At 42.5% G+C, this 25242-nt stretch overlaps 1 protein-coding gene across 5 annotated transcripts in view; it reads left to right on the top strand.

Moving 5' to 3' along the window:
- KCTD1 (potassium channel tetramerization domain containing 1) overlaps positions 1–25242 on the top strand; it is a 101933-nt gene that overhangs the window by 58633 nt on the left and 18058 nt on the right. For 4 of the 5 annotated variants that reach the window (XM_030967774.1, XM_030967766.1, XM_030967748.1 and 1 more), the window contains exon 2: positions 8433–8611. In XM_030967774.1, coding sequence (XP_030823634.1) covers positions 8448–8611 — 164 coding nt within the window. In that variant the 5' untranslated portion in view covers positions 8433–8447. Of the gene's footprint in view, positions 1–7304; positions 7983–8432; positions 8612–25242 lie in introns of those variants that run through there. The other variant, XM_030967756.1, reaches the window with a different exon arrangement.

Genomic DNA, 25242 nt, shown 5'->3' with positions numbered 1-25242 from the left:
TTTGATAGAGGTACGAGGAGAAAAGCAACCTATTTTCCAGGTTTAAAGGAAAGTAAATGAAACTGTCCTCAGGGCAGCAGAAGCAAAGACTTTAGTATCAAGCTGTAGTGTTGTGGGCAGGGCTGCCAGGCTGCTGAAGGCTCTTCAGACCTGGAAGTCTTTCCCAGGGACTGTTCATCTTTTAATAGTGTTTCCTTCTTTTTTTTTTTTTTGTCCACAATGACTGCAATCGTTCCGTGCTCAGACAAGGGAGCACTTCATGCTTACTGGCTTGTTTCTGCAGTATCTGATGGGATACTTTTCCCCTCTTGCAAGAAGTTTGAGTGAAGGTGATTGAAGCACTGCATTGTGTACCTCATGAAATATTTTGAACTGGTCATGTCCAGCTTAGGCATTCCAGCTCAGGAGTTACGCTTTCGTTTGGTCACTCCTAACTCGATTTCATTGCTAATTTGAGTAGATGCTGGTGCAGAACAGACAAGCCCTTGGTGGAGCAAGTGGCCTGAAATGCCAGCTGTACAATCTGTCTGTATCATAGGACACTCTTAGCAGTGTCATGGCAAGTCTGTTACCTTTGGTGCCATGTCCTGCTGCATCTAAACACTGTGTCCTCCAGCATGGTTAGGGGATGTTTTTGCCTGCTGCATCCTGGGGTGAACGCCCTGTGATTAGAGTGTCAGGTGGGCAGTGGTGTGCTGTGCACTAGCTGGGAGCAGCTTTCAAATCCGGTTTTACTTGTAAATTAAATGGACGCTTTTGCTGAGTGAGAATTGAATCGGCACCTCTAAAGGCTGTAGAAGTTCTCCTTCCATGGTGAAAGCCCAAGTGTTTGTGTTTGGGGGTAGTGAATCTGGGCTAGACACCCAAGTTTCATTTGTTTTTTTAATAATACAGTGGGTTGGATGTATTCCAAAGATTCCAAAGATGCTTGTATTAGGGGCTTCAGTCAGATTCTGTGCTGGCCGTGTTTGCCACTTGCTTGACCCAAGCACAGCAAGTGTGCACATCAGCCACCTCCTACAGAAGGGTTGTGCTTGACCCAAGGAAGAAATGGGTAGGCAGTGCAGAAGAACAGGGATGTAATAAATGACAACATTTGGGCTGACCTCAGCACTACTCACCCAAACAAGCAAGGGGCTGAGTTAATCTTCCATAAAGAGTGCAAACTTATAAAATATTTTGAGGGAGGTATTAAACTTTTGTCTGCAGTTTTGAGGCTTAGGGAGGTTTTTAGAGAACTTCATAAGCACTTGAGAAGATACAACCTCTCTCTGTAAATTTTGCCAGGTTTTTGGACTCGCCTTTACTGCTGTACTGGTGTAGGCGCAGGCCCTCATTTGACTTCTGCCATTATCCATGAATTCTTTTTCTCCACTTAAAGATTTTTCTTAAGGGCTCAATGAAAAGTTTCTGATGAAAGTGTGGTTAGAGCTGTTCTGCTCAAGCTAGTTGTGTGCTATAGACTTGGCTCCTGGGCTCTGGTATTATCAAGGTGCCTCCAAGCTCTTGTCCAAGGATGGTTTTTAACTGTCCTGCGTTTCCAGGTAGGCAGCTTTCTCCACCCAGCACAAACAAATACTTCACTTCCTTCAGCCCTTTGCCTTGCATTTGGTTCTCTGCACCTGTGTCATTTATTCTAGGTCCTGGTCAGCTCTGAAATCCCAGCAAGGCTCATTTTCCCAAGGAAATGCCACCACATCTCTCCAGCTCTTGCAGCACTTAGCGTGTGTATGTGCTGTGCAGTGCCAGCATCTCCAGGAGGAGAAGGCTGAAAGCAGCCAGAATTTGGGATGTGCTGCAAGGGACCCCCGTCTTGAGGGGCCAGATCAGCGCTCCACTCCAGGGACAGTGACTCTGGGACAAGGAGAATGTACCAGTTAAAATTGTCCCATCAGGTAAGTGCTCCAGTCACCACTGCTGTGGCCACTCTGGTGTGACCAGAGATGTGTTTATCACCTTTGTAGGCTTGATCTGCATTTGGACTATTTCAAGATACAGAGAGGACAGTCCAGTACTGTTCCTGACCACTTTAGGAAAGAGTTTCAGCCAAGGTTTTTGTTTCATAATGAACTATACCCTCTACTCTGGCTATGAGGGACCCTTCTGGGTATCTCTGTCCCCTCTCTCAGGTGGCCTTGTGACACCAATCTTTCTAACTTGCATTGCTGCATGTATTTCTGCAAATAATACTGAGTGCCCCAAGCATGGCACTTGTGGTGTGAGGAGTGAGCAGCTGCTTGGCATAGTAGATCTTCTGCAATTCAGTGGCTCAGCATATCCAGAAAACCTTCCTGCTTTTCAAGCTCTCCATTGTATTTGACAGTCTTGCATAGGATAATTTGACCTTCTGTTGTATATTGACAGACATTCAGGGTTTAAAATGAAGCTTTAGAGATTTAGAATAATAAATCTAGCACTACTATTGAGTCTCAGTGGATCTGGTGTCTTAGCTTACTGTGGCATTGAATTGCAGCTGATTGTGTTTTGGGCCTCTTTCTGTGTGACGCTCAAACACAATTGTTCTGGAGCTTTGCCTTATAAACATAATTCCTAATGTTCAGAATCAGCAATCCTAAACCTTGCAGCTGTGAGAGAAAGGGCAGTTGTATTATATTGATGAAAGGCAAAACATGACAGTGCAATCGGCATATTTCTGCTGGGGAAAACAATGGGCTCTTTCTTTGTTTTGCAGACCCAGTGGCAGCAGTAAAGCCCAACCATGTCCTCAGGGAGCTACCAACCATTGGTGTCCGGGTGAAGAAGCAGAAGAAAAGGATGGATGTGCTTGCATGTAAAGACTTTTTGACAAAGATCTGAGCAATTTCTTTGTGCTTCTGGGCTCTTCAGAATGAAGGTGAAGAGAAAGCGCCATGATGGCATGCACACCTTGAGATCAAAATGCAGTTTGCATGCTCTGTGTGGTGCACTTGGTTATCTCTGACCACCTTGCAGGGCTCTGTCTGAGGGGCCAGCACGGTGTCATCTGTACATGCTGAGTACTAGAGCCACAGCTAGAGAATTTGGTGTGAGGACATCACCAGCCCATAGAGGTACCCAGGGTGTGATTTTCCCCTTCCAGCAGGATAAGCTCCTGGGTTTCTTGGACATGTAGCTTTGTATCTCTGCCTGTTTGCTACACCTTCCAGAAGTGCTGTTTGTACTATACTGATATTGTTTATGTTGAATAAATGCTTTCTCCAGCCTCTTTGTTGTGGCAACTCTTTTTGCTGAATTCAAAAAACGGTGGGGGGGGGGTACTTGTCTAAGCATTGTGGTGAGACCTGATGATGATTATGTTTTTAATCTTTAATGAAATGTTTGTTTTGAAAAAGTGCATCTTCAAAATGGGGACACTTGTGCAGGAGCCAAATCCAAGAGCGGTCCTAATGTTCCTGGTTTGGATGAGGTTCTCAAGCTGCACTTTCCCCCGTCCCACAGGCACCCCAGAGCATCAGCCTGCTGTTTATTTCAAAGTGCAGGCACACAGATGTCCCTGACACTTGAGTGATTTCTGCTCTGTGCTGGAGGAGAAGGGATTTGACACCAGCTTCTGAAGTTTGTTTGCTTTCGGATTCATTCCCTATACAGTGGGATATATGTGTTCAGACTCTTCTGCTGGAGGTGGCTGATGTGGATGTGTTAACTGCTGTTTGCAGTTGTTCCTGGGCACCAAGCTTTTGTGAGGAGAAGCATCTGTCTCATGTCTCTCTGTTGTGTAAAAAGGATAATGAACACAGACTGACTTGATACTTTAGAATAAACTACTGCATGATTTTCTGTTCTAATGTCTAGAACAGATAAAACAAGCTCACCCTCACCTCCCCCAAAAAATCCAAGGGAGTTAGAAATGTGTAAATTTGAGTTTCTCAGCAGTAATAATTGCTGGGGCTTTGACAGGGAATATATATGCTACTGAGTAGCTTATACACGTCTGGTTGAGCTGGGCTGGCTTACAGGGAGGACACTGGCTAAAATAATTCCAGCCAGCAGTGTCTTGACGTGCAAACTAAAATGATCCTCGCAGTCCCGTGAGTCAAGCAGACAGTTTGTACTTGAATGTCGGTCCTTCTGTGCCTGAGCTCGGCTTGTCTTGTGGTGGCATGGTTTTTGTCAAGGTTTCTGTCTTAAGAAGGGAACCAGGATGACTTTACTCAAGACCACAGAGTGTAAATAACACTTAGGACACCAGTGCTAATATTTTGAGGGGAGGAGTAAGCCTCCCATCTCTTTGATTTTTGTACACTTAGCACATTGTAGTGACTCATGTTCTTCAGATATCTCCTTTTCCTTCCACTTGCTGCCAGAACATTGACATGGTTCCTGTGTTATTGTCATTTGGTAGTCCAGTTGCACAAGTGCACATCTCAGCCCTGCAGCTACTGTGGTTTGTTTCAACCCAGGTGTAAAGGCTTATTCTTAAAGAATGTTTTTGAGAAGAGTTGGGGAGAAGATGGTATAGAAGAAAAGGCAGGGAGAGGAGAAGGGATTTGTAAACCCTTCTCCATGATCCTTGTCCCCCTTTGGTAGGAAGGCTTCTAAATTATACAGATTTTTGTAAATCCCAGGAGGAGCAGTTAAAGCAGGGCTGCTTTTGCTTTTGTTGAGCCTCCAGGAGGGCTTGCCTAGACCAGAAAATGTGAAGCAGATTCAGATATACTCTAAGGACCTGTGCCTGTGAGCTGCTTGTTGTGGAAAGACTCCTTCAAATATCAACAAGGAAGTAGAGGAGCCCCAAACTGTTCTAAGAGCAATGTTTTTGTGTGCTAAACCAAAACTGAAAAGTTTTAGACAACTTAATGGCCTTTAGCCTGCCTAGCACACAGATTTTGGCACTTTTGATTACATATTTTCACTCATTCTGAATGAAAGTGGGAACTAATTTTTATGAAAAGTTGTTGGAGGCAGGGGCGGGGGGGAAATCATCTGGATATTAATAATGATAAATGCTTTACAGGGTATTTCAAGTATTTTGGTCCATGGAACTGCTATAAAGCTGTATTTTCTGTTCTTACTTTTTTTTTTTTTTTTTTTTGTAGGATAAATAATAAAATGTTTGAGAAGGAAAGCTGTGAGGGGTCACCCTGTTGACAGGTCAGGAGGGTCACTGCCCATCCAGCCAGTGCAGGTGGTGGCCGTGGTTTGTTGCCCACTCATGAACAAAGCTGATGCAGTTCCCAAGGCAGACAACAACCTCTGTGATCTCCTGTGTGGGAGCAGCCGTGGCTGAGCTCTGAACCCTGGGTTCCTGGGTTCATGTCTCACCTGCCTGACACCAGAAAAGGCTTCTGAAGAGCTTTTTGGTTCTTTTCATTGTCAGCTGTTCCAGATAGCTTGCTAGAGCCCACTGAGTTTAGTTTCTCTGGCTACCTTCTCTCCACCTGTAATTCTTGCTAAGGAATTTTATTTGTAATCACATTAGGTGGTGAAAGCTTAGCTTACCAGCAATGCCTTGTTTAAATTACATTTTACCAAAGCTTGTTCATTTCCACGTTTGCAATAATCCAACCCAAGCCATGTATTTCTTCAGAGACTGTATGCCCCTTGTTATCCTTTCCATAGCTGAACAATACAGTGATTTAACTAATGCAGTTACATAACTCTGATCTGTTAAATGCTTTACCCTTTGGATGGTGATCTTCTGTGCTCTGACAGTGCTATTGAGTTGTGCCACATTGAAAAAATGGGATTTTTTTATGGACTTGCTTCTCTGAATCCCATGTTTGCTTTAGTTTCTCTGGGGCAACTGCAGTAGAAATACAATTGTTTAATTTCAAAGTATCTCCAAAATGGTACTGAACTGTTTTTATGCAGGGAAATATGCTTTGTGGGCTGAGACTGGAGCAAGGTTAGCATTATTGTGCTTAATATCAGCCACTGAGAAGAAGAACTTTGTTTCATGAGACACAATAAACACAGGTAACTTGAAGGGGAAACGTTGTAAAGGAGGAGGATGAAATAAAGGAGCAAAAGGTTTTACTATAAAGCACTTTTATTTCTTGGGAGTTTTAGTAGGTAAACTGTGTAAACGGCAGCTTGGTTATGACTTGGGTTTGGAAACTGGTTCCCTTTTCTTATGCTTTGTGGATTCTTTTGCCTTTTAAAATGCCCACGGTCCTCCAACCTATCTCCCATCTTGGCAGTGATGTTTATACTACACATTCTTCTACTGTTTTGTGCAACCAGTGCTATCACAGCTACGCTGAATGAGGTTCCAGCCTAACTACAATATTAACCCTGCAAATCTGTTCATTTTCTCTCGAGCAGCCCCAGGCAGGGTATACAGGAGAATGTGTCCAATTGAAAAACTGTGACAGACTCGGTGGTGGTGCTGCACTGTGCTAAATTGCAAGAGAGCTATGTTTTTTCTGCCAGAGAGGATCCTGTGAAGGGACATGCTGGTGTCTGTCTCATACAAGTTACAGAATTTGGTTTTCGTTTTAGTCTCAACATTTATTGATAATTTTATCTTTATTTTTGCCAAACTGTCTGCTTTTAAGCACTGAAATGTGTTCCTCAGACGTGCTGCTTTCATCCTGCTAATCGTCCAGTGCATGTTCCCCCCACCCCTAGTTTGTATCAGTCCTTGACTTCTTACTTTCACCTTTGTAGTTGTTGTTTTTAATTTTTTCTTCATTATTTTACTAAATACCGCTCTGCAGATCAGTAGCATCTTGGGTGGTGGTTGTACCACATAGCATTTGTAGCAGACATTAGTTTTGCATAGCGTGTGTACCTTATTTTGTCTGGACTTGTCTTCTTTGCGCTGCAGGCACCTCCTCCAGCAATTGTAGTGATTAAGCCTGGTATTTCTGCAGATTTATATTAACTTCTGCTTATAAAGAAAGAGAAGAAACCCAACCCTTCCCTCCCCCCCAACATCTAAACTAGATGTTTTTCTTCACTCCCTTAGTTTTTATCAGTATTAGACCGAAGCTTACTTTTGTGTATGAAAGAAAATTAGTTAAGTACCTTGTGGTTTATAGATGCCTTTTGTTACACACTGCTCGGATTTATTGTGCAACGTTGGCCTATAAATCATTTCAGCCAGACGATTACCTGGCTCGTGTTGCCTTTGTGATTTGAGCCCTTGAGCAGCCATGAAAAATGGAGAAACGCTGGTTTTTGGGGGCGGCAGACTTGGCTGGTCCGAGCGCCCCGTGACTCTCTCTGATGGCCGCGCTCCGCTTTGCTGAGGTTTGCTGCCTGGCTCCGAGGAGATGTTTACAAGGAATCCATTACTCTGTGCAGCTGAAAGACGGTGTTGAAAGAACAAAGGGAGTTTTGTGATGAAGTGTATCTGACTTCTCGCTGCTTTGCTTACCTTTTAAATGTAAAACTCGGTCATTTGCAAGGGCTTTTAGTTCTCAGGGCATCCCTATAAGATTCCACCCCGCGTGGAGCTGTCCTTCAGTCGAAAGCGGTGTTGTCTCAAAACCGCTCTCGAGAACGCATTTCTATTTTAATCCCCAACTTTGCCTGCCGCCTGCCTTCCTGGCTCCAGCTCACCGCCCTGCCCTGCCCTGCCCTTCCCTGCCCCGCCCGCAGCGCGCAGGCGGCCGCCGCTCGCTCCGCGCCGCTGCTGCAGCGCTCCCAAAGTTGGTTCATCAGCGGAGCATCGGCTCCGCTCCGCGCTGCTGCTGCGCTCCCATTGCCGCGGCTCAAAGTTGGCTTCATCAGCGGAGCATCGGCTCCGCTCCGCGCCTCTGCAGCGCTCCCAAAGTTGGTTTCATCAGCGGAGCATCGGCTCTTGCTCCGCGCTCAGCCCGGGGCGCCGCTCAGACCTGCAGCCTATGCGCGGCACGCCGGGGCAGCAGTCGCCATACGTATAACTTTTAAATGGAAAATGTCTTTCTCAAAGGCTGTCGATGTCCAGTGGTCTGCAGTCCATGAGCAGTTGACTAGTCCAGGTGTTTCTGCTTCTGTTCCTGTGCTATGTGAATTGGGAATTCAAGAGAAGAGTGTGCAGGATGGAGGAGTTGAGGGTTTGTATTCCTGTTCTGGTGGTACGGCAGTGACGGAGGGCTTGGGAAGGAACAGAAAGTCTACCTGGGGTTGTCTCAGTTGAGGAAAATATTGTTCTCAGTCTTTTTGTCTGTACCTCTTTCTGTCAGTGCTTTCCTCAGCTCTTAAAAATGAGAATGACCCTTTTTGTTGGTTTGGATTGACTGTCACAAATAGCGTTCAGGAAAAACTTGTTTTTGAACGTGATTTCTTCTTTGTGGGTTTTATCAGTGCGTTTTGCCCCACGTTTAAAATGTAGCCATTTCAAACTCTCAGAGCTGGATTTGTTTTAAAAACAGCTGAGTATTTGTCTGTGCTTTACTAAGATAAAAGTCTTGATCTGAGGCTATGAGACAGTCCTACTGATTTAAGACTGGGGGTTTCTGTAAGGTTTGTAAGGAGATCATTAACCCAGGTCTATCTTTTCACAGGACAGTCGGCCCAATATGTCAAGACCTCTGATCACTAGATCCCCTGCATCTCCATTGAACAATCAAGGCATCCCCACTCCAGCACAGCTCACAAAATCCAACGCACCAGTTCACATTGATGTGGGTGGGCACATGTATACCAGCAGCTTGGCCACGCTTACAAAATATCCCGATTCCAGGTAACTTTAAAAAGCTTCTTCTGCATGTCTTTGGCAAACTCCTTTTCTTCCTTTTCGTGCTTGGACGTCCTGGGGCTGTCTCAGAATGATGAATTTAGCTCCTTTTGTTTCAAAATTAAATTAGCTTTCTTTGTTAGTAGGCAGTTAGAGACTGACTTTTGTTTCCCTGCTCCGCTGTGTTCCTGACAAATGGCACTTCTGCAGCTCTTGATGTGTGTGTACTAAAACAAAGCTAGGAGAAAAGAGCACTTACTTTCTACTACCTAGGATTCTGGGTTTATGCCAGGGCACCCATGCTGTGGTTTGTTACATTCAAAACCTGTAGTGATACTGCATTTAATCCCAAAGGTGGGGGTGTTGGAGTATTTGTTTTGTTTCTTTTGGAACAGTAACCGCTCTCCTGTGCTGTCAACACGCCATCTCAGATGTGTCACTTGAGGCAAAGGCAAGGTTGAATGAAATAAACTCCAGGACAGTATTAACTGAATACTTTTAGGACTTTTCAACTAATTGGGCTCTTAATTCTCATGTACCTTTTGAATGAAGTATTTGTGACTCTGGTAGCTCAGTGATATTAAGCAGAGAACTGCTGCATGTGTGAGCAAATGGTGCCTGTAGAGTAGCTAAAACAAGAGTGCATCTCTAAGAAATCTAGAGTGCATTTAACAGTGCGTGTGGGCATTGCCTGGTGGTGCTGGCAGACAAGCAGTGTAGCTGGAACCCTAAGGGTTGGTCATGAGACAGCAGGAAGTCATTGTGTCCACAGTATAAATCTCTACCTTGCCCTTTGCTGCCCAATCCTGCTCTAGGAGGCAGGCAGTGTTCCCATTGTGTTCTCTCCAGTCTGAGGGGGGAGATTTTCAGTTTCTTGATCCCACAGCTCTGACCTGCCTTTTCAAAGGGCACAAAGCCCACTTCATGGGATGTGACTTGTTCAAAGCCTGGGTTTCACTTGATGCTGCTGCCTCTGCATCACCAGCGTTAGGTGGGCTGAAGCAGTGCTCCTGACAGGGCTGGAGGAAGAGAGCCCTACACACAGCGAGGCACATGGCCTCTCTTGTGACAGCCTCCTCAAGGAAACCCAGCAGAGGGGAGCAAAAGAAGCCATGCCAGAGCCTGGGTCTGCCAGGAGAGATTGAAGTAATGTCTGGGAAAACTTGAACTGTTCTTAGAAAACCAAATCTGTTCTTTTGGTTTTTTTTTTTTTTAGAAATTTCTTGTGTTCAGCTCCTAGTAGTTGTGATGACTTCGTGGGTTTTTTTTGGTAGTTGGAGCAGTGATGGTGTCTGACACTGTTGTGTATGCAGAATGAGAGGCTGCTGCTTCTGTTTTCATGTCAAATTCACAGAGAGAGTATATTACTTCAAGTGAAGAAACACTAAAATGTCATTCAAAAATGTGTCTGGTGGCAGTGGAATTTAAGCTTAATGTATTCTGTGCTCAATTGAGCCATTGTAGCACTTGAAAGTGAAAGCTATGCCTGTAGTATCAAAGGCAGTTTAATAAATTAAACATTTTAAAAGCTCTTCAAACATAATTTAAAGAAAACCCAAACTCTGAGTTGCAGTAATTCTGTTTCAAGTCGTTCTGACATGTGTTTTTGTTTCAGTTCTGACAGTGTCTTTTGAACCTCTTGATGAGTGAATATTTCCAGTGTAGCTGTTAGAACCTGGAATTCCCAGCCACTTCCAGAACTTGAGAGATTTTTTTTAACATTAGCAGCTTCAAAAGAGCAATTACTATACTCGTTTGAATGTCAAGACAATGGCATGAAGCAATATGCCAGTAATCATGATATAGTTGTTTGGGTTTTGTCTGAGATTTTTCCAAGAGGTTTTTTTCCAGTGGAGGGTTGGGATGTATATATGTGTGTATATATATTTATACGTATTTATATAGAGTGAGTGCTAGGTAAAAATTATCCAGTAATATTTGGACATTAATACAAATTGTTTCTTGAAGCCTGACCTGGTCAGTTTCATATCTAGCTAGACTCTAACTTCATTACTCAACTTTAGGACAAGGTTTTTGTCAATATTGCTTGTATGTTTCTTTTTCTGCCAGTATCACATGTGTGAATGATATCAAAACCAAGGAAGGTCTCATAGATATTTTTGGGCCAGTTGAAACCTCCTGAGACTTACTGTTATATGAAGTATTGTCTATGAAAAATAAGGTCTTGATTATCTTGCCTGAAAGAGCACTGCTCCAGGGATGAGTCAAGGCATCAGTTACAGGCTCCAGCCTGTAACAGGTTGAGACACGAAAGTCATTAGGTTTCTGACTCGTATTACATGCAGTCTAAGGGCCAGAAGCCTAAAATGAACCTTTCATCTGTGGGCCAGGTACCAGAGTCATCTTTCTTTGTGAGATTGAAAGGGTGATATTCAAACCAGCAGCTCTGGAGTCACTCTGACTTGCTGGTGTGAGGGAGACCTATTCTGATGGAGCAGTCTCTGCTTTGGAGCAAATGTACTCTTCCTTCTCCTTTTGGAGTCAATAGCCCCTCATCTTGTACCTCGCTGTTTTCTTCTTCCTGGACAGTAGAGTATGAATTGGAAAGAGTACTTTAAAAAAGAGTTCCTTAAATGATATCAGGTAAAGACTTGTAGCTTGAAGGGATCATTTTCCATAATACTTCTGTTAGGTTCCCCAACCCGGTTTGTGCCTTGACATGTAAAATGCCTACTGACAGATACCTATTCATCCCTCCAAAGAAACCTTGATGTGACTGTAAAAGTCTCTTGCTACTGTTGCTGGATCCCTGCCTTTTGCTTTGGAAAGACAATTGTGGGTTTTTCTCAAATGCTCTTGTGCTTGAAGAAGCCAAAGAATCAGACCCGATCTATGTTTTGGACAAAAGCTGACACGGTGAAGCAATCCCACAGACAAGCAGCTTATCTAATTGAGTAATCCTAGAATTATAAATTCTGAAGCTAAAATAATGCTTTTAAAAGCCCTCAAAATTAATTTTAAAATCTAGTAGCATATAATTTCAAAGAGCCCAGTTATAATCCAGACTAGGGAGAACCTATTGTTTTCACAAGGAAAATCCCCTATGAATACTTCAGCTCCTCAACAGGCTTTAGGTTCTCCCAAGAAACCAGTGAGACTGTGCCTCAAACATGGTTTCATGAAGCTCAATAAAACAATTTGCAAGACTTATGCTTTGGGAAGAAGCCTAAGTTTGAATCAGCCTGTTTACCAAGAAGGCCTAATGTGAGGTCTCTCTGCTGAAATAAATAGCAATTTTCTTTTAAAGTCTGAGGAGGGAGCAGATGTCCTTCTATGTAGATCTCTCCACTGAGACTATAGACCTTGGTGCATTCACCCCTGCACAGATTGTACAACCTTTAGTTTACTTGAAGTTACCAGATCTTCGGGTTGGTATCTGGCAACAGTGAGCTATCTGTTAAAGACTTGGGTGTCCAAATTTTTTTTAATTGCTTGCTTTTTGAAAATAAAGGGTTTTTTTAATAGTTTTTTTTCCACTGCCCAGGGAAAAAAAAAACATTCCAGGAAAGGAGGATCTGAGATGAGAGTCTGCTAAATGAGCCTTTCTCCCCCAAGAGCTCAGGCACATGCACACAGTGCCATTGTTCCCAGTGGTCACCAAAAAGTTCAAGGAGAACAGGTTAAGGTGTTAGGATTTATGATTGTGAGGAGAGGAAGCACTGGCTGGTTAGCTCTGATAGTTTTATCCCAAGCAGCCTACTCTCCTTCCAGTGCATGATCATCTTGCAGCAGGATCAAACCCTTTGCTTGGAGTCAGCATTCCTACATCTCTCAGCCTTAATGCTGTCTGCATGGCATCTACCAAAAGTTATTGTGTACCAGGCTGAGACAACCTCAACTAAATATCCGAGCTGAATGGGAAGATGTTGAACTTTGATCATACAAGCATCAGCTGTCTGATATCTGTGATATCAGCAATATCAGCAGTGTTGTCTATCTCGTATGTTCAAAGCATCTGAACTTTTAATTCGGTCTGTCCAAGTCATCTGGTACAAATATTTGCATAACACCATGGCATTGGATTGCCACATCACATATTCCCACCACAGAATGGGAAAAAAATCACTTAAAACCTTGTATATCACTTTGTACAACCTTTTGGAGTATCTGTGTTGCTACATCTCCCATCTTGAGTTACTCCCTGCATATGAAGATGGATTCTTCTTATACAGTATTTCACAATCCTTCCATATTTCTGCCCAGGGCAATTTCAAGTTTTCATAAGAACCAATCCATTCGTGTCCCAGTTTTCTTGCCCAATCTTCACTCTTAGCCCTCAGGGAAATTAAATTTCACACACTTGGATCCAGTTAGGACACTGACTTTTTTTTTTTTATTGGTAAGGGTTTCTTTTGCATCAAGATCACAGAATTACTTAGGAGACTGTCCTTGGCCTTTTTTGACAGTTTGCAAGAAAGACTTATCCTTCACAAGTTGTGTAGGTAGACTTCCAAGGACGTGCTGTGAATCAGGCAGCTCCGCTTGCCTGTATCGGAGCTCTGGCAGTTTCTGCTGTCAGTCCCCAGGTCCAAAATAAACTGATATTTGCTCAAACTCCTGCAAATTGCAGCACCATGCTGGAGACTCCTGCCTTGGTAGGAGACCTGCTGAGGTGAGGGTGGTCTGCACTTTGCATAGGCCTCCCTCTGTAGCACCTCCATGAAAGCAGCCCTGTCACAACTTTCCTACTCACCTTGGAAAGTACCTCCCAAACTGCTCTAAGTTATGCTAAACTTGAAGAAATTCAAAATTTTCTAACTAATGAGCATTTGGTGATTTGGGTTTTTAAAGGAAAAATTGAGAGAGTGAGTGTTACTGCATCTTTATTTCCACTGTCCTTATTTGGATTTATCTTCCTGAGAGGTACAGCTCTATCTCTATCTTTCTAGAATAGCAACATCAAGGGCTATTTTGTGAAAGAGCAAGCTTCTGTGAAAGTTTTCAGTATTGCTGTAACCAGCTTTGTCTGCTATATTATCATGAATGGTCCAGGTCACAGCTTTTTAATGTTTTGTAACATTCCTGGCAGGAGGGAGATAGGCAGAAGAAGTTGGCAGAGGGTCAGTTCAGTCTTTGTTATCTATCCTGTCTTACTCATCTCCTTATTCACCTTTTATATTTCATAATTTGATTGCTGCATGGTCTTGTGGCAAGGAAAAGTGAGGGCTTGGGATAGGGAAATACATTGACTCTCACTGACCTGTTCTGTGACCCAAGATAACTGATTTTACTTTGAGCTTCACTTGCTTCCTACCAAGGTTAACAAAAAAGCAATTTGTAGAGTGCTTTGGGATGATGATTGAAAGTGTAAAAGATTACTATCTCTAAGCATAAATATTTATAGATCCAGTAACTGAGATAGAGGTTGATGATGTTAATATCATCAGTAACATGTATTAATAAAAAATTAACTGTTGATTCATGAGGACCAGACTGAACACAATCAGGCAGTACAGTTGTGTTGGTTGGTGTAACCACATATGCAGACTTGGAAAGAAAATGGAAACAGAATTGTGAATGATACTATGGTTCATGCCTATTTAAAGAAATTCAGAGAATTTGCACAACTGATATTTTAAAGAGAACTCTCTTGCAACACACATCTGTCAATAAAGAGCTTGGAGGGGTATTTTCTGGTCCTGGCTGAACCAAGATTAATTGTAGCTCTAGGTATGTATATTGCACTTAGGGTATATATTGACCTCATTTTGCCTCAATTAATGATCACCACAGGTCAGTCATCACTGTTGCCTCAGTAGAAGTAAATATTTTTCAAATTGTAGTCCTGTAATATGTTTAATTTGCAAGGTCAGCAAGTTGCTGCTGTTGCTTGTGGCTGGTGGCTGGTGACTGGTGAAAGAAATGGCACCATCAGATTAGCAGGTTCTCACATCATGTGGTCAGTAACTGGTGGTGAGTCATCACTGAAAGGGGCCGCAAATTGGTGTCTGTCTTCCTGTTCTAAATGTCAGTAAAAGTGGGCTTATGTGTATTTACTTGGAGGGTAAAAAGCAGTGTCCTGTACTTGTTCAATGCTTTTGCACTCAAATCTGTAAAATGACAGTAAAATCAAGATAGTGGCTTGTTGGAGAGCTCTTTGCACATATGCAGTGCCAGGGAAAGTAGATGTGCAGACTTGATGCTACAAGGGGTTCTTTACATGCTTATTTTGGCTGCCTGGCTATGACAGTGTATAAAGAAATATGTACAGAGGAATAAGTGTCTACATTCAGGAGTATTAGAAAGCTGAAGACTTCAGCTCCTTATTTCTGAGGCTAGTAATCCTCAGAAATAACAATCATTTTTTCTTGAGGGGAAAGAAGAAAATCCATAGCCATGTAATCAGTGTGGGGATTCTTTTGCCAGTTGGCTTATGTGGGTTTGTAGGGGTTGGATCAGCCTGTAAGTCCAGCAGAGGGGAGGTTGTCAATAACTAGTTTAAAGGTCTGTGCTTTGAGAAATCATTTTATTGCAAAGGCTGCTTGGAATCCTTGGTGGATGGAAATTTGTGGATGGGAACCTTACAACTTCTGTATTTTTCTGCCCAATAGCATGGTTTCATAAGCTAGACTGAAGGCACCCAACCGGTATTTCTCACTCTGCCTGACCAATACCTGGGAAGATAAAACAATATTCTGAGTCTCTGGGTCTTGCTGACCTAATAAGAAAAAATCCCACTAGAAACTGAGGTGGCACTGAAGTATTCTGCTTATTGGTCACTTCTCATAGGGCCCAGGTTTGAACCATAGTCATGAGGTTCAGTGGTTTGTTTTGCCTTTTGCTGTACTGACAGAAGTTCCTGATGGCAAGGAGTGTGTTAGCACGGGGCTCTCATTCTGCTCCCACATAAACTGTTTGTACTTCATTGGTCTTTCATGAATTGCAATATAGTTGCTAAGCAAATTGGCATCTAGTACATACATAATTGCAGAAGCAAACATATTTGGCTTCCAGTTTTGCCGTCAACACCCGGCCACCTCTTGGGTGTGTTTGAAGCTTTAGGATATAGATTCCAACTTCTGGCTTACTTCTTTCTGGTGATGATCGGCCTTCTGGCTGGGTTTCATGTATACAAGTATGCTTGCCATTTGGGGATGTATTTGCAGAGGTTGCATAGGAAATGGTGAAAACTGCTCAGGACTCAATGGTTATGTGCAGACATTTTAATGCAAATAAGGCACAAATGCTGTGTTGGCCAAGAGAATGTCACCAGTTCCTGTTATGTGAACTTTTCCTCTAACTTAACCAGTCTGCAGTTTATTCAAATATCATAACCAGACAAGTGTCATCTGGCAAGCTTTATTCTCCTTTTGTCTTTTGTTCTCAACGTTTTTTTTGCCTTTGTCTACACCATGCAAGATGTTGATGTTTCTTTGACTCTTGCCTTTCAGTATCTTTTTTTCTGTCCCTGTTCTGCTCTGAGCATTGACCCTACTTCTGTCAACTAAAGTTCCTCATTGCTTCGTCTTCATTTCTTTTTCATACACACTTTTCTATCTCTGTTGGAAGGAGTCAGAGCTCACAGAGGTCACAAGTGATCTTTACCTGACCAGATCAAAGCACATTGCTGGCTTGCTTGTCCTTTTCCCCCCACAGATGTATGGTTGTCTGGCTCTTGTTAACAGTGAGCTGTCTTAGAGTAGGTAAGCAGCCAGCATGTTTTAAGGATATCTCAGATACTGCTTTTGCTCTTAGTGACATCAGTTCAGGGATGTCTCTGAGACTCATTCACATTGATTCCTTTCCCTGAGTCTTTAAATCACTAATCAAATAAATTGTTTCTAGCCCTGATCTGTACATTAGCTTGGGTCTGTAGGACTCTTGCAGCACAGTTGCAGCTCTCTGCAGCAAATGTGGGCACTTTTCTAGGCAGTTTCAAGGCACTTTTTGCTTCTGAGAACCAACGGGCTTCTGTAACCATTTGAAAGCATTTAAGCTGATCTTGTAGCTGCTACTTGTGGACTGCTTTGTAGGGACATGCCCTTAGGAGAGCAGTGGGCTCACAGTCACTTTGCTATCCAGTCCTTCCTCCGTGCAGCACCATGTGTGCAGACACTTGGGTGGCTCAGGTGCTCAAAGCAATATAGCGCGACGCTCCACCTGGACTAGTTTTTCCTGCTTGCAGCAAACTCAGCTGTGCCACGTCTGGTACCCAAGCTAATTACTGAAGACCTATCTTTGCAATTTCTTCACACTGCTGCATTTTGCAGAACAGGCATTCGGTGATGGAGAGCAACACTGGCAATTCAGCTTCTATGAATCAAAAACTTTCTGTTTGCAAAGGATTAAAAGAGGTAAAGGGGGAGAGTGACAGAAAGATGAAAGGGTTTTGTTCAGAAGATGAGAGAGTTGCACAAAGCAGTGTAAATGCAATGGGATACGCTTCCGCAGTTCAGCAATTCAGAAAGATAAATTCTACCTCCTAGACCACAATGGGGTTTTCTTGATAAAAATGTGAGAAGCCTGTCAATCAAATGGTAGACATAATTGTTCTTTAAGTGACCTATTAACATCCCATTCCTTTTAATTAAAAATTGTATTTAAGTTCTCGTTCGGGCCATATTTGAACGGTAAAAACTCTTTCCACACGAGGAGTGTTGCAGGTGAAAGGCTGTCACAAGCTGTGTGACACATGCAAAACAGGAGTGATTGAAGTCCCAGTGCAGCAACATGTGGCTTGCTTTGGCTCCCTGCTGACACAGAGGGAGATGGAGGGATAAGCAATATCTCACAGAACCACACCCAAGCCCTTTGCATTCCTTGCCTAAGAAATTGCTTGTAGTTGCTCATTGTGGCATAGAAAGTTATAATACACAGCATTTGCCATAAGTGTGTCACTTCGGAGCAAATGATGGATTATGTCCTTCCACACCCCAAAAGTTGTTCTTTGTTCTGCAATTAAAAAATAAATGTTGCAATGTTGAATTGGAAATATTTTGTGCCGTACAATAAATTTGTTTTGTTAGGTTGCCTGGGTGTAATTGCAGCAATGTCACTGCATTAAACCCGTGTCATGGGGTAATGGTTTCCTGCCCCTACGCCAGTGCCAAGCCCTGCTCTGCTTAGCAGCTCTATTGCTGTTTATCTCCATCAGCCCCTGTGATTATTTTGCTTCTGTGAAACTTTTTTCCTATTTTGTTCCATGCACACTATAAATTATAGTTCTTTTGGAGTGCTAACCACAAATCCCAAACAGTGGGAAGCTCTGCCATGCCAGAGTGGCTCAGCTGGGAGCTGGTTTTAGGTTTGCCCAAACTTGTCAGTGATAGGAGGGGAAGAAGGTGCTCCAAACCGTGACGGTCTGCTGGGCCCCTTCTACCCATCTGAAAATTGATCCCTCTTAAGCAGTTTAGAGGACCCTCGGGGTCTTACATAAAAAATGAAGCCCTTCCTGTCTTAGAGCAGTGCAAGCAGTCAATACAAAAGAGAAAAATGATCTTTTAAGTGTATCCCATTGAATCCATTATCTCGAGGGCCCATGCTTGATGCTTCATCAAAACATCATCGTCTTGGTGATACATGGGAGAGGGTGAGGGGGCATTCAGGGGATTTCAGAGGAAATGCTGCAGTACTCTCAGCCACAGGACAGGCTAAATGTGATACAAGCCAGAAAATGAGAGCTGCAGAAAAACTGATATGTTCCTCCTTATAACATATTGAATTTTGCATGTTTGAAAAGCAAATCTTTCAGGAAAAGTTTTGAGTGTTTCTTTTGTGGTAAGAAAGTCCTGTCGGGAGCTTGTACAGTAATGTCTTTGCTTTCAATGAGAACATAAATTTGCAGGTTTTTTTTTTTCATTACAATGATAAAGAAAATAAAGGACAAATAAAAACCAGTGTTTGTACCATGACTAACTTCTACCCTTGTTGTTGGAAGTAGTGATAGGGTTGAACTGCTCTATCATTACCTCAATTGGTGTTGGATTTCTGGTTCTCATGAGCAAGTGTCAGGATTGTTAGTTTTAAAATGCTGAAGTTTTAAAAATCTTTGCATGCCTGTACTAATGATTCATATGTTTTTCTTAGACTAGCATGAAAAGAAAATCATTGATTTCTGTTGTTCTGAGTTTGAAGTATTTATAGCAGCACAGTGGAGTTTTTTATTAGATTACAGGGGTAGGAGCTGATCTCTTGCCATCAGTGTTTCCTTACTGGAAATAGTAAGAATATTGCTCTTTTGCTAGATTATAAGCAGTAAAACAGAAGAACTGGAATTTGTTTTCAATAACCAGTAGCATCAGTAATTCAGAAATACTGTTGAAAAAAGGTGTTTTTTTGGAAGACAGAACAACAAAGAAGCACAATTTCTGAATGTAACTGAGCTGTCAAACACACATCCTTTGGGGTGTCCTCCATTTCCTTTGGTGAAAGCCTAGCTTAAATAAACTGAGCAGTAGGCAGAGGGTGTGTGCCTTTGCACAACAACATACACCCAGGTACTTTGTTGGTCAGGGTGATCCCAAAGGCAGAGTGCTGTCAACATTCCTAATTGGTTATTACCCAATAACACACACCCTCCAGTGTCTTGGGACTACAAAACACTTTTTACCTAGCCTTCCTACATGAATAATGAAGCACTTCAAATATTCATCCAATTATAGTCAGCCTCTCTCTTGGCTAAGGATTGCCAAATGCAATTGGACATACTTCTGACATAGAATTTCAGGCTATATCTGTGTTGGAAGGGTTTAGTCATAATTCTTGACTTCTGGGGAGAGATTAGATATCACCATGATGGTAATTTCTCCAGCCTCAAAAGCTATTGTTTATTCACTTTTGCTATGAAATTCTAGTTTACTAGCGGTATAATGTGGGAGTTTTAGGAATATTTTTTTCGTTTTATACTTGGAGCTTGTCACATGAAACTGCTCATGTTTGTTTGTTTGAAACAATGAGATGTTTTGCTTTTTCTCCAAGTGCTGTGGCTACAGCTGCACAGGATTGAAGTTGCCATAAAGCATGTGAAAAGCAGTTAATGTTTACTTCCAAACATGTAAGCTATATTTATATTCATCTTATATTTTTTCTGAATATTTTGCTGCCCTGCACGATTGACTCCTGATGTGCCAGTGGCTGACTTTTAAATATGTTTTTCTCGTGCCTTGCTAACATTTTCAAAAACAATGTCCTTATCCTTTGCAGAATATTAAGGCTTAATTTTGCTTTACTGGCTTCTCCTGTGTATGAGCTCCCCTGAGTGATAATCTTCCCTCTGGCCTTTTAAAACCTGATGAGGGTGGTGCTCTGCTCATGGCAGCTTCCAGCCCTGCTGCAGTAGTGCCATGGGGAACCGCTCTGGCTCCATTGTGCTGCCACAGAGAAAAGCCCAGTGTCCATCGCTGGAGATGCAAAGGAGATGCATGAGTAGGGAAGTGGTGGCAAATGTTATTCTAGGCAGATACAAGCTGTCAAAGCAGTGGCAGGAAGGATACCTGCCTGCTTATTTCGCCTTTGGAAGAGCTTATGGGAAAGGAGAAAAACTGCTGCTTTTCTGTAGCTAAAGCGTATTTGGAGGCTCCACTTTTCATCAGACATTCTCATTTTCCCGGTTTCTAATATTGCAGTCTCATAAAGCAGGGCCTTGGGCCATCCCTCTCATACTGGCCTTCCCTTGCTTAGTAGCTAACCTCGATAAACCCATCAGCAGAGCTACAATTGCACTTTCCCACTTCCACTTTGGATTAATGGTGTAGCTGAATGGATGCTGCTCTCCAGACCACAGAGGTCTGATTCTAGGTGAGCATTTAATTCCCCTCTTGGGAAGTAGAAATAAAAGCCCTAATCAGGTATGTTTCATGCTTCTCTCTTGGGTAGGCTCAACAAAATGAAGGATGAAAAAGATGCTATTGGAAGTTGCTGCTCTCTGCTATCATTACAAGCCATAAAGCACTGGTTTGAAAATAGAAATAGCTGGTATGGGTGCAACTTTCAATTGTGTTTAGCTTCCATGTGGGTCAGTTTATTATTTCCTATTAAAATGCAAAGTAGTTCAATCAGAGGCATAAGCCCTTCTTCCTTTTGTTTATTAAGGAAATCCTGGAAACATGATAAACATGAATGGCCCTGGGAGTGATGAAGAACATATAACAGGTTTGGTACTGTGTAAAAACGTAAAGCTGGCAGTGCAATTCCTATTCAGAGAAGAAAAATGAGTCATGTTGTTCTCCAAACCTGAACCTGAGCCTGCAGAAACTCTGCTGGGCTGTGCCAGGCTGTTTTACATTGGGACAACTCATCTGCAGCTCTTCTGGGAGTATTTCTTCAAATAATCCTTTCTGTTGCTATGAAGGACCACAGAAAGGGCTCTGTCCCTTGACCTTGCAGGCCAGAATATTTTTCTTTGCAGTCTGCTTCCACTGGGAAAGGTGATGAAAGTTTTATCTGTTGGAAATTGCAGAGGTTGTAGACAGAACAAAATAAATGGGGTGAAGTCCCAAAAAAGCAGCAAGTGAAATCTAGTCCTGATAAAGGTCAAGTTTGTTGTAGCACGTTGCTGACTAAATGCACATCCATCATAGCAGAGAATTTATTTTCCTCACTGATGTCCTAATATTGTTGTGCCGTAGTAACAAAATATTGGCAATGGTAGGGCAGGTAGTTTGGAGGGAGTTGATGCCCCTGCTCTGAATTGACTCCACATTCTTCAGCCAGCAAGAATGTGCTGCTGTCAGCTCTCCCTGCTTCAGAGTTGAGGTGTAGCTCCTTCATTGTCATGTCTGAGTCTCTATTTCTAATAAATAATAAGCCAGTGATGTGCTCCCAAAATTAGATGTGGAATTTAATTTTGCCTGTGTTCACAGACCATGAGGAGCAAACATGCTTTGTCTGACTTCAATCCTGCAAAGTAGCCTGAGCTGCTGTCCACAGTCACATGCTGGCTGTTTCTGTGCCCCTCAGTATTTGTTTAGCAGAGGATTTTCCTCGAAGATCAACCAACTCTTGAAGCACAGTGGAGAAATACCCCTTCCTTTTGTCATCCTGTTGTGAGGCTCAGTTCTTTGTAAACACTTCTCAGGGATCCCTGCAAAGCTGTTGCTGCCTTTGTGTTACCAGTGTGAGTGTGGCAGACTCATTCTTTACTGCAGCATAAATCCCTGGGGCAGATCTCTGCCAGAGGTCTTCTGACATCAAAGCACACAGATAGAGCTTGGTGGCAATTAGAGGCAGCAAAGATGGATTATGTGCCTGCACCCACTATGGCTGGAGCTCTGGATGGGCTGCAGGATTGAGGGATGGAGTGGGCACAGCTGCTGAGCAGTAGGGCTTGGGGAAAGCATCCGATTCAGGGGGCAGCTGCAAGCAAATGAGACCTGTGGTCTTGCTGCTCTTGTTGACTGCACAGCTGCAGTATCAGTGGTGATACAAGAGCCCAGTCGGACCTCAGGTGCCTTCTCCCTCCTATTAAAACCCATCATGGTGCCCAGCAGCAGGTTCTGCCTTTCTGCTGGGCTGGCCCAGGTCCATTTTGCCTCCTGTCATTACTTGTGGGTAGTCGTCTTGTGGTATACACTGAGGGAAGAAAAGCTGTGCAAAAGTGAGGGGCCAAGAACTGCACTCGGCTTCCATCACAGGACTGTGAGGTTAAAACAAATAAATACAGACTCTTGTGCATAGGGTGGTTAGCAATATTTAATTTGATGATCTGACTTCCTAGTCAAAGTTGGTTGTTTTAACACGTTATCTTTCTCCAGACTTCTTCCTTTCATGGTGCTAATTGGCTTCTGCCTGCCATGAAAAGCGGAGGTTTTTAGGAAGGTAATGGAAAATAATCAAAATCAAACTCTAGCCCCAAACTGTTTGTTGCAACACCAGTGGCTTTTGGAGAGATGGGGCTTTGATGAAACAGTGCAGCTCTTGATTACCCTAAACTATTTTCAGTCTTCTGCAGCTTTCGATAACGTGGTTCTGTAGATCTCCTGTAAAGATAGCAGAAAACAATTTATATCTATGCCTTCGGGAGAGGAAAGAAAAAGAAAATCAGAAATCTACCAAGACACCTGGATTTCTGCGAAATTAAAATTTTATTACATTCACATATAGAGCAAAAAGCATTGGTATTAACTAAGTACACAAGTGGAGGGAATAATGCAAGGTGGTTGTAATGTGTTTGATTTTCAACAGAGGGGAGGAGAACTTTCTGGAACAGTTTTCTGTCCCAAGAATGTCTGTATTAGAACTTGCATTGTTCTAAAAAATGTAGGTTTGAAATTCAGTATTTTTCTCAGTAAATTCTTAGCTGTTTTTTCTTCTTTTGTTAAGGAAATCCTTGTTTTTGGTATATGCACTCCTGTTCATTCTTGATTAGGTTTTTTTTTTCCATTATTAGTGCAAGCTGCAACTTAATTTATTGATATGAGGGTTGTGTGGTGTTACCAACATCTGGGGGAAAGGGCAGATGCAGTATGGAGAGACCCTTAGGAAATGGTGCTTTTTTTGCTTCTGTTGTTCCACGTGTAGTTATATTTTCCTCTTTTTAGAGAAAAGCATCACAGTTAAGTGAATGAAATCATGAAAACCTACACACTCAAGCAGTAGTCTGCTTCATCAGCAGCATATTTCTACTAGTTTAAAGTAGTGCTCAGCTTAATGGGCATCTTCTTGTTTATTAGCAGCCTGAACCACCCCAGGAAGATTTTCACTGTTGGGTTGTGCTGGTTTCCACCAGGAAGATCACAACAGATATAGGACATATATCCTCACTGCTGTAAATCCTCCAGACTGATGGAGTTAAGCTTGTTTGAGTGTTTCTCCACAGATCATTTCCCGCCTGCATTCAGCATTTATTAGTCGCTGCATGACAGGGCTGTTGCGCAATCTTTGGGATGCACCATCACTGCTGCAGTGGTGCACAACGTGTGCGTGGTATGAGAGCCAGCCCTGTGTGGGTGGGCTGCTCTCCACTGCAGTCTCTGTCTGTCCTTGGGCTGTAGCTTGATTCTAGAGTCAGCTCACCTCAACACCCTGCTAAAGTACTTGAGGCTGACTGCCTGCATTTAGGAAGCAGGACTCCCATATGTGACTTTGGATGTCACTCTTCTGTATTCCTGTAACGAAGCTGTAGCTCAGGAGGAAGCTAGGACCAGTCAGCTCCTCTATATGAGAGTAACCTGACCTGCCATGTAAAAGAACTCTTAAATTAAAAATGTTGCAAATTCCTGTACAATTTAGGAGCACTACAAACTTTTCCTTTGAATTTAATATCATATCAATTTGTAATTTTTTATTTAATAGAGTCCAACTTTTTAAGAATTGAAATGAGTGTCTAGGAAGAATGTTAGATTTTGTTTAATTTGTTACAGTTAGTTTCTGGTCATTTTTGTGAGTGGGATACACTCACTTTGACATGGGAAGCTAATGCCTGTGCAGTTTCTGCTTGGACTCTGTGGCTGCACCAGCAGGGCACAAGCCTGCAGTAGCGTCCCTGTGCCATCACCCAGCACTTTGAGATGCCCTAGAGTATCTCAAGTGGCAACAGGCAGCTGAATCACATCCTGGATGTTGTTTATTAAAGGAACCATGTTGTAACATTTACTTTTGTCATGTGGTATTTTTGCAGATTTTGCTTTCTACAATTACGGCATCTGTTTTCACATCCATGGATTAATTATTCCTTTCACCACTAGTTTATGGGGCTGTATTTCTTCTGTGCTTCACTTCTCTTCCTTTCTTCACTCTCTACCTCCTCCACAGGATTGCATCTGACCTACTGTTGGGTTTGATACACTGCAGGGATGATTACACCATGGCAGCATCTAATTTAATAAACAATAAAGCCACTGTTTTGTATATGTAAAGTTTGTCAATGGAAATAATGTTATCTGTATGTTTTTTTATCACCCCACCACCAGCAAAATGTTCAGGTGTGGCTTTGGCATTTCCAACCTGTGCAATAAGCATTATTTATTGCTCAGAGCCACTGTCTAAGATGTTTTAGGTGGACTTTCCTGTCCTCTTAACTGATTAGCACGCAGGTTCTGTATGAACTGATTTGGTTAATGGTGTGATTTTTCTAGTTACTGAAGTGCATAAATCACTGCAACCTCTAGCATGGAAGCGATTAAACATGGAAATGTATAGGAAGGAGTTATACGGGTATAAACACGTTTCTCTATGTAGACACTTGTGTGTGTCCACATGAGGAATCACAGCAATGTAATTGTACTGGATGTGAGTTAATCAAGAAAAGAGCAGTGTATAGTCCTGTGTTTCCCATATTTAATTCTGTGCTCATAACACCTCCCTCTTCCTTGCCTCTGTTGTGTATGCTTTTATTCTATATGGATTGACTTTCTAGAAGAATTTGTAATCTAGGATGTTAGTCTGAAAGTACTGCTTTCTGTCTAGGTAGAGGAATCTCTGAGCAGGTGGGCTAAGTAAGGGAAAACACTAATATTTGAAGTATAATAAATGTGCTGTTGGGTAGATGGCCTTGCAGCTTTTCTCATTGCAATTAAAGTAAGCTTTATAGGAAAAGAACCTTATTTGGGCAGCCGGGGTAACTTTTGCAGTTTTCATAGTATATGTGTAATAATATTATCTCCAATACATTTGCCTGCCACTGTGCAGAGAGATGTGTTGCTTATTTACTAAACATGTCATCAGCATCTCCTGTTCCT

Source organism: Camarhynchus parvulus, chromosome 2 (genome assembly GCF_901933205.1).
Source record: "Camarhynchus parvulus chromosome 2, STF_HiC, whole genome shotgun sequence".
Classification (NCBI taxonomy): Eukaryota; Metazoa; Chordata; class Aves; order Passeriformes; family Thraupidae; genus Camarhynchus; species Camarhynchus parvulus.
Note: the sequence above shows the minus strand (reverse complement) of the source record. Positions and strands in the feature narration are given on the sequence as shown.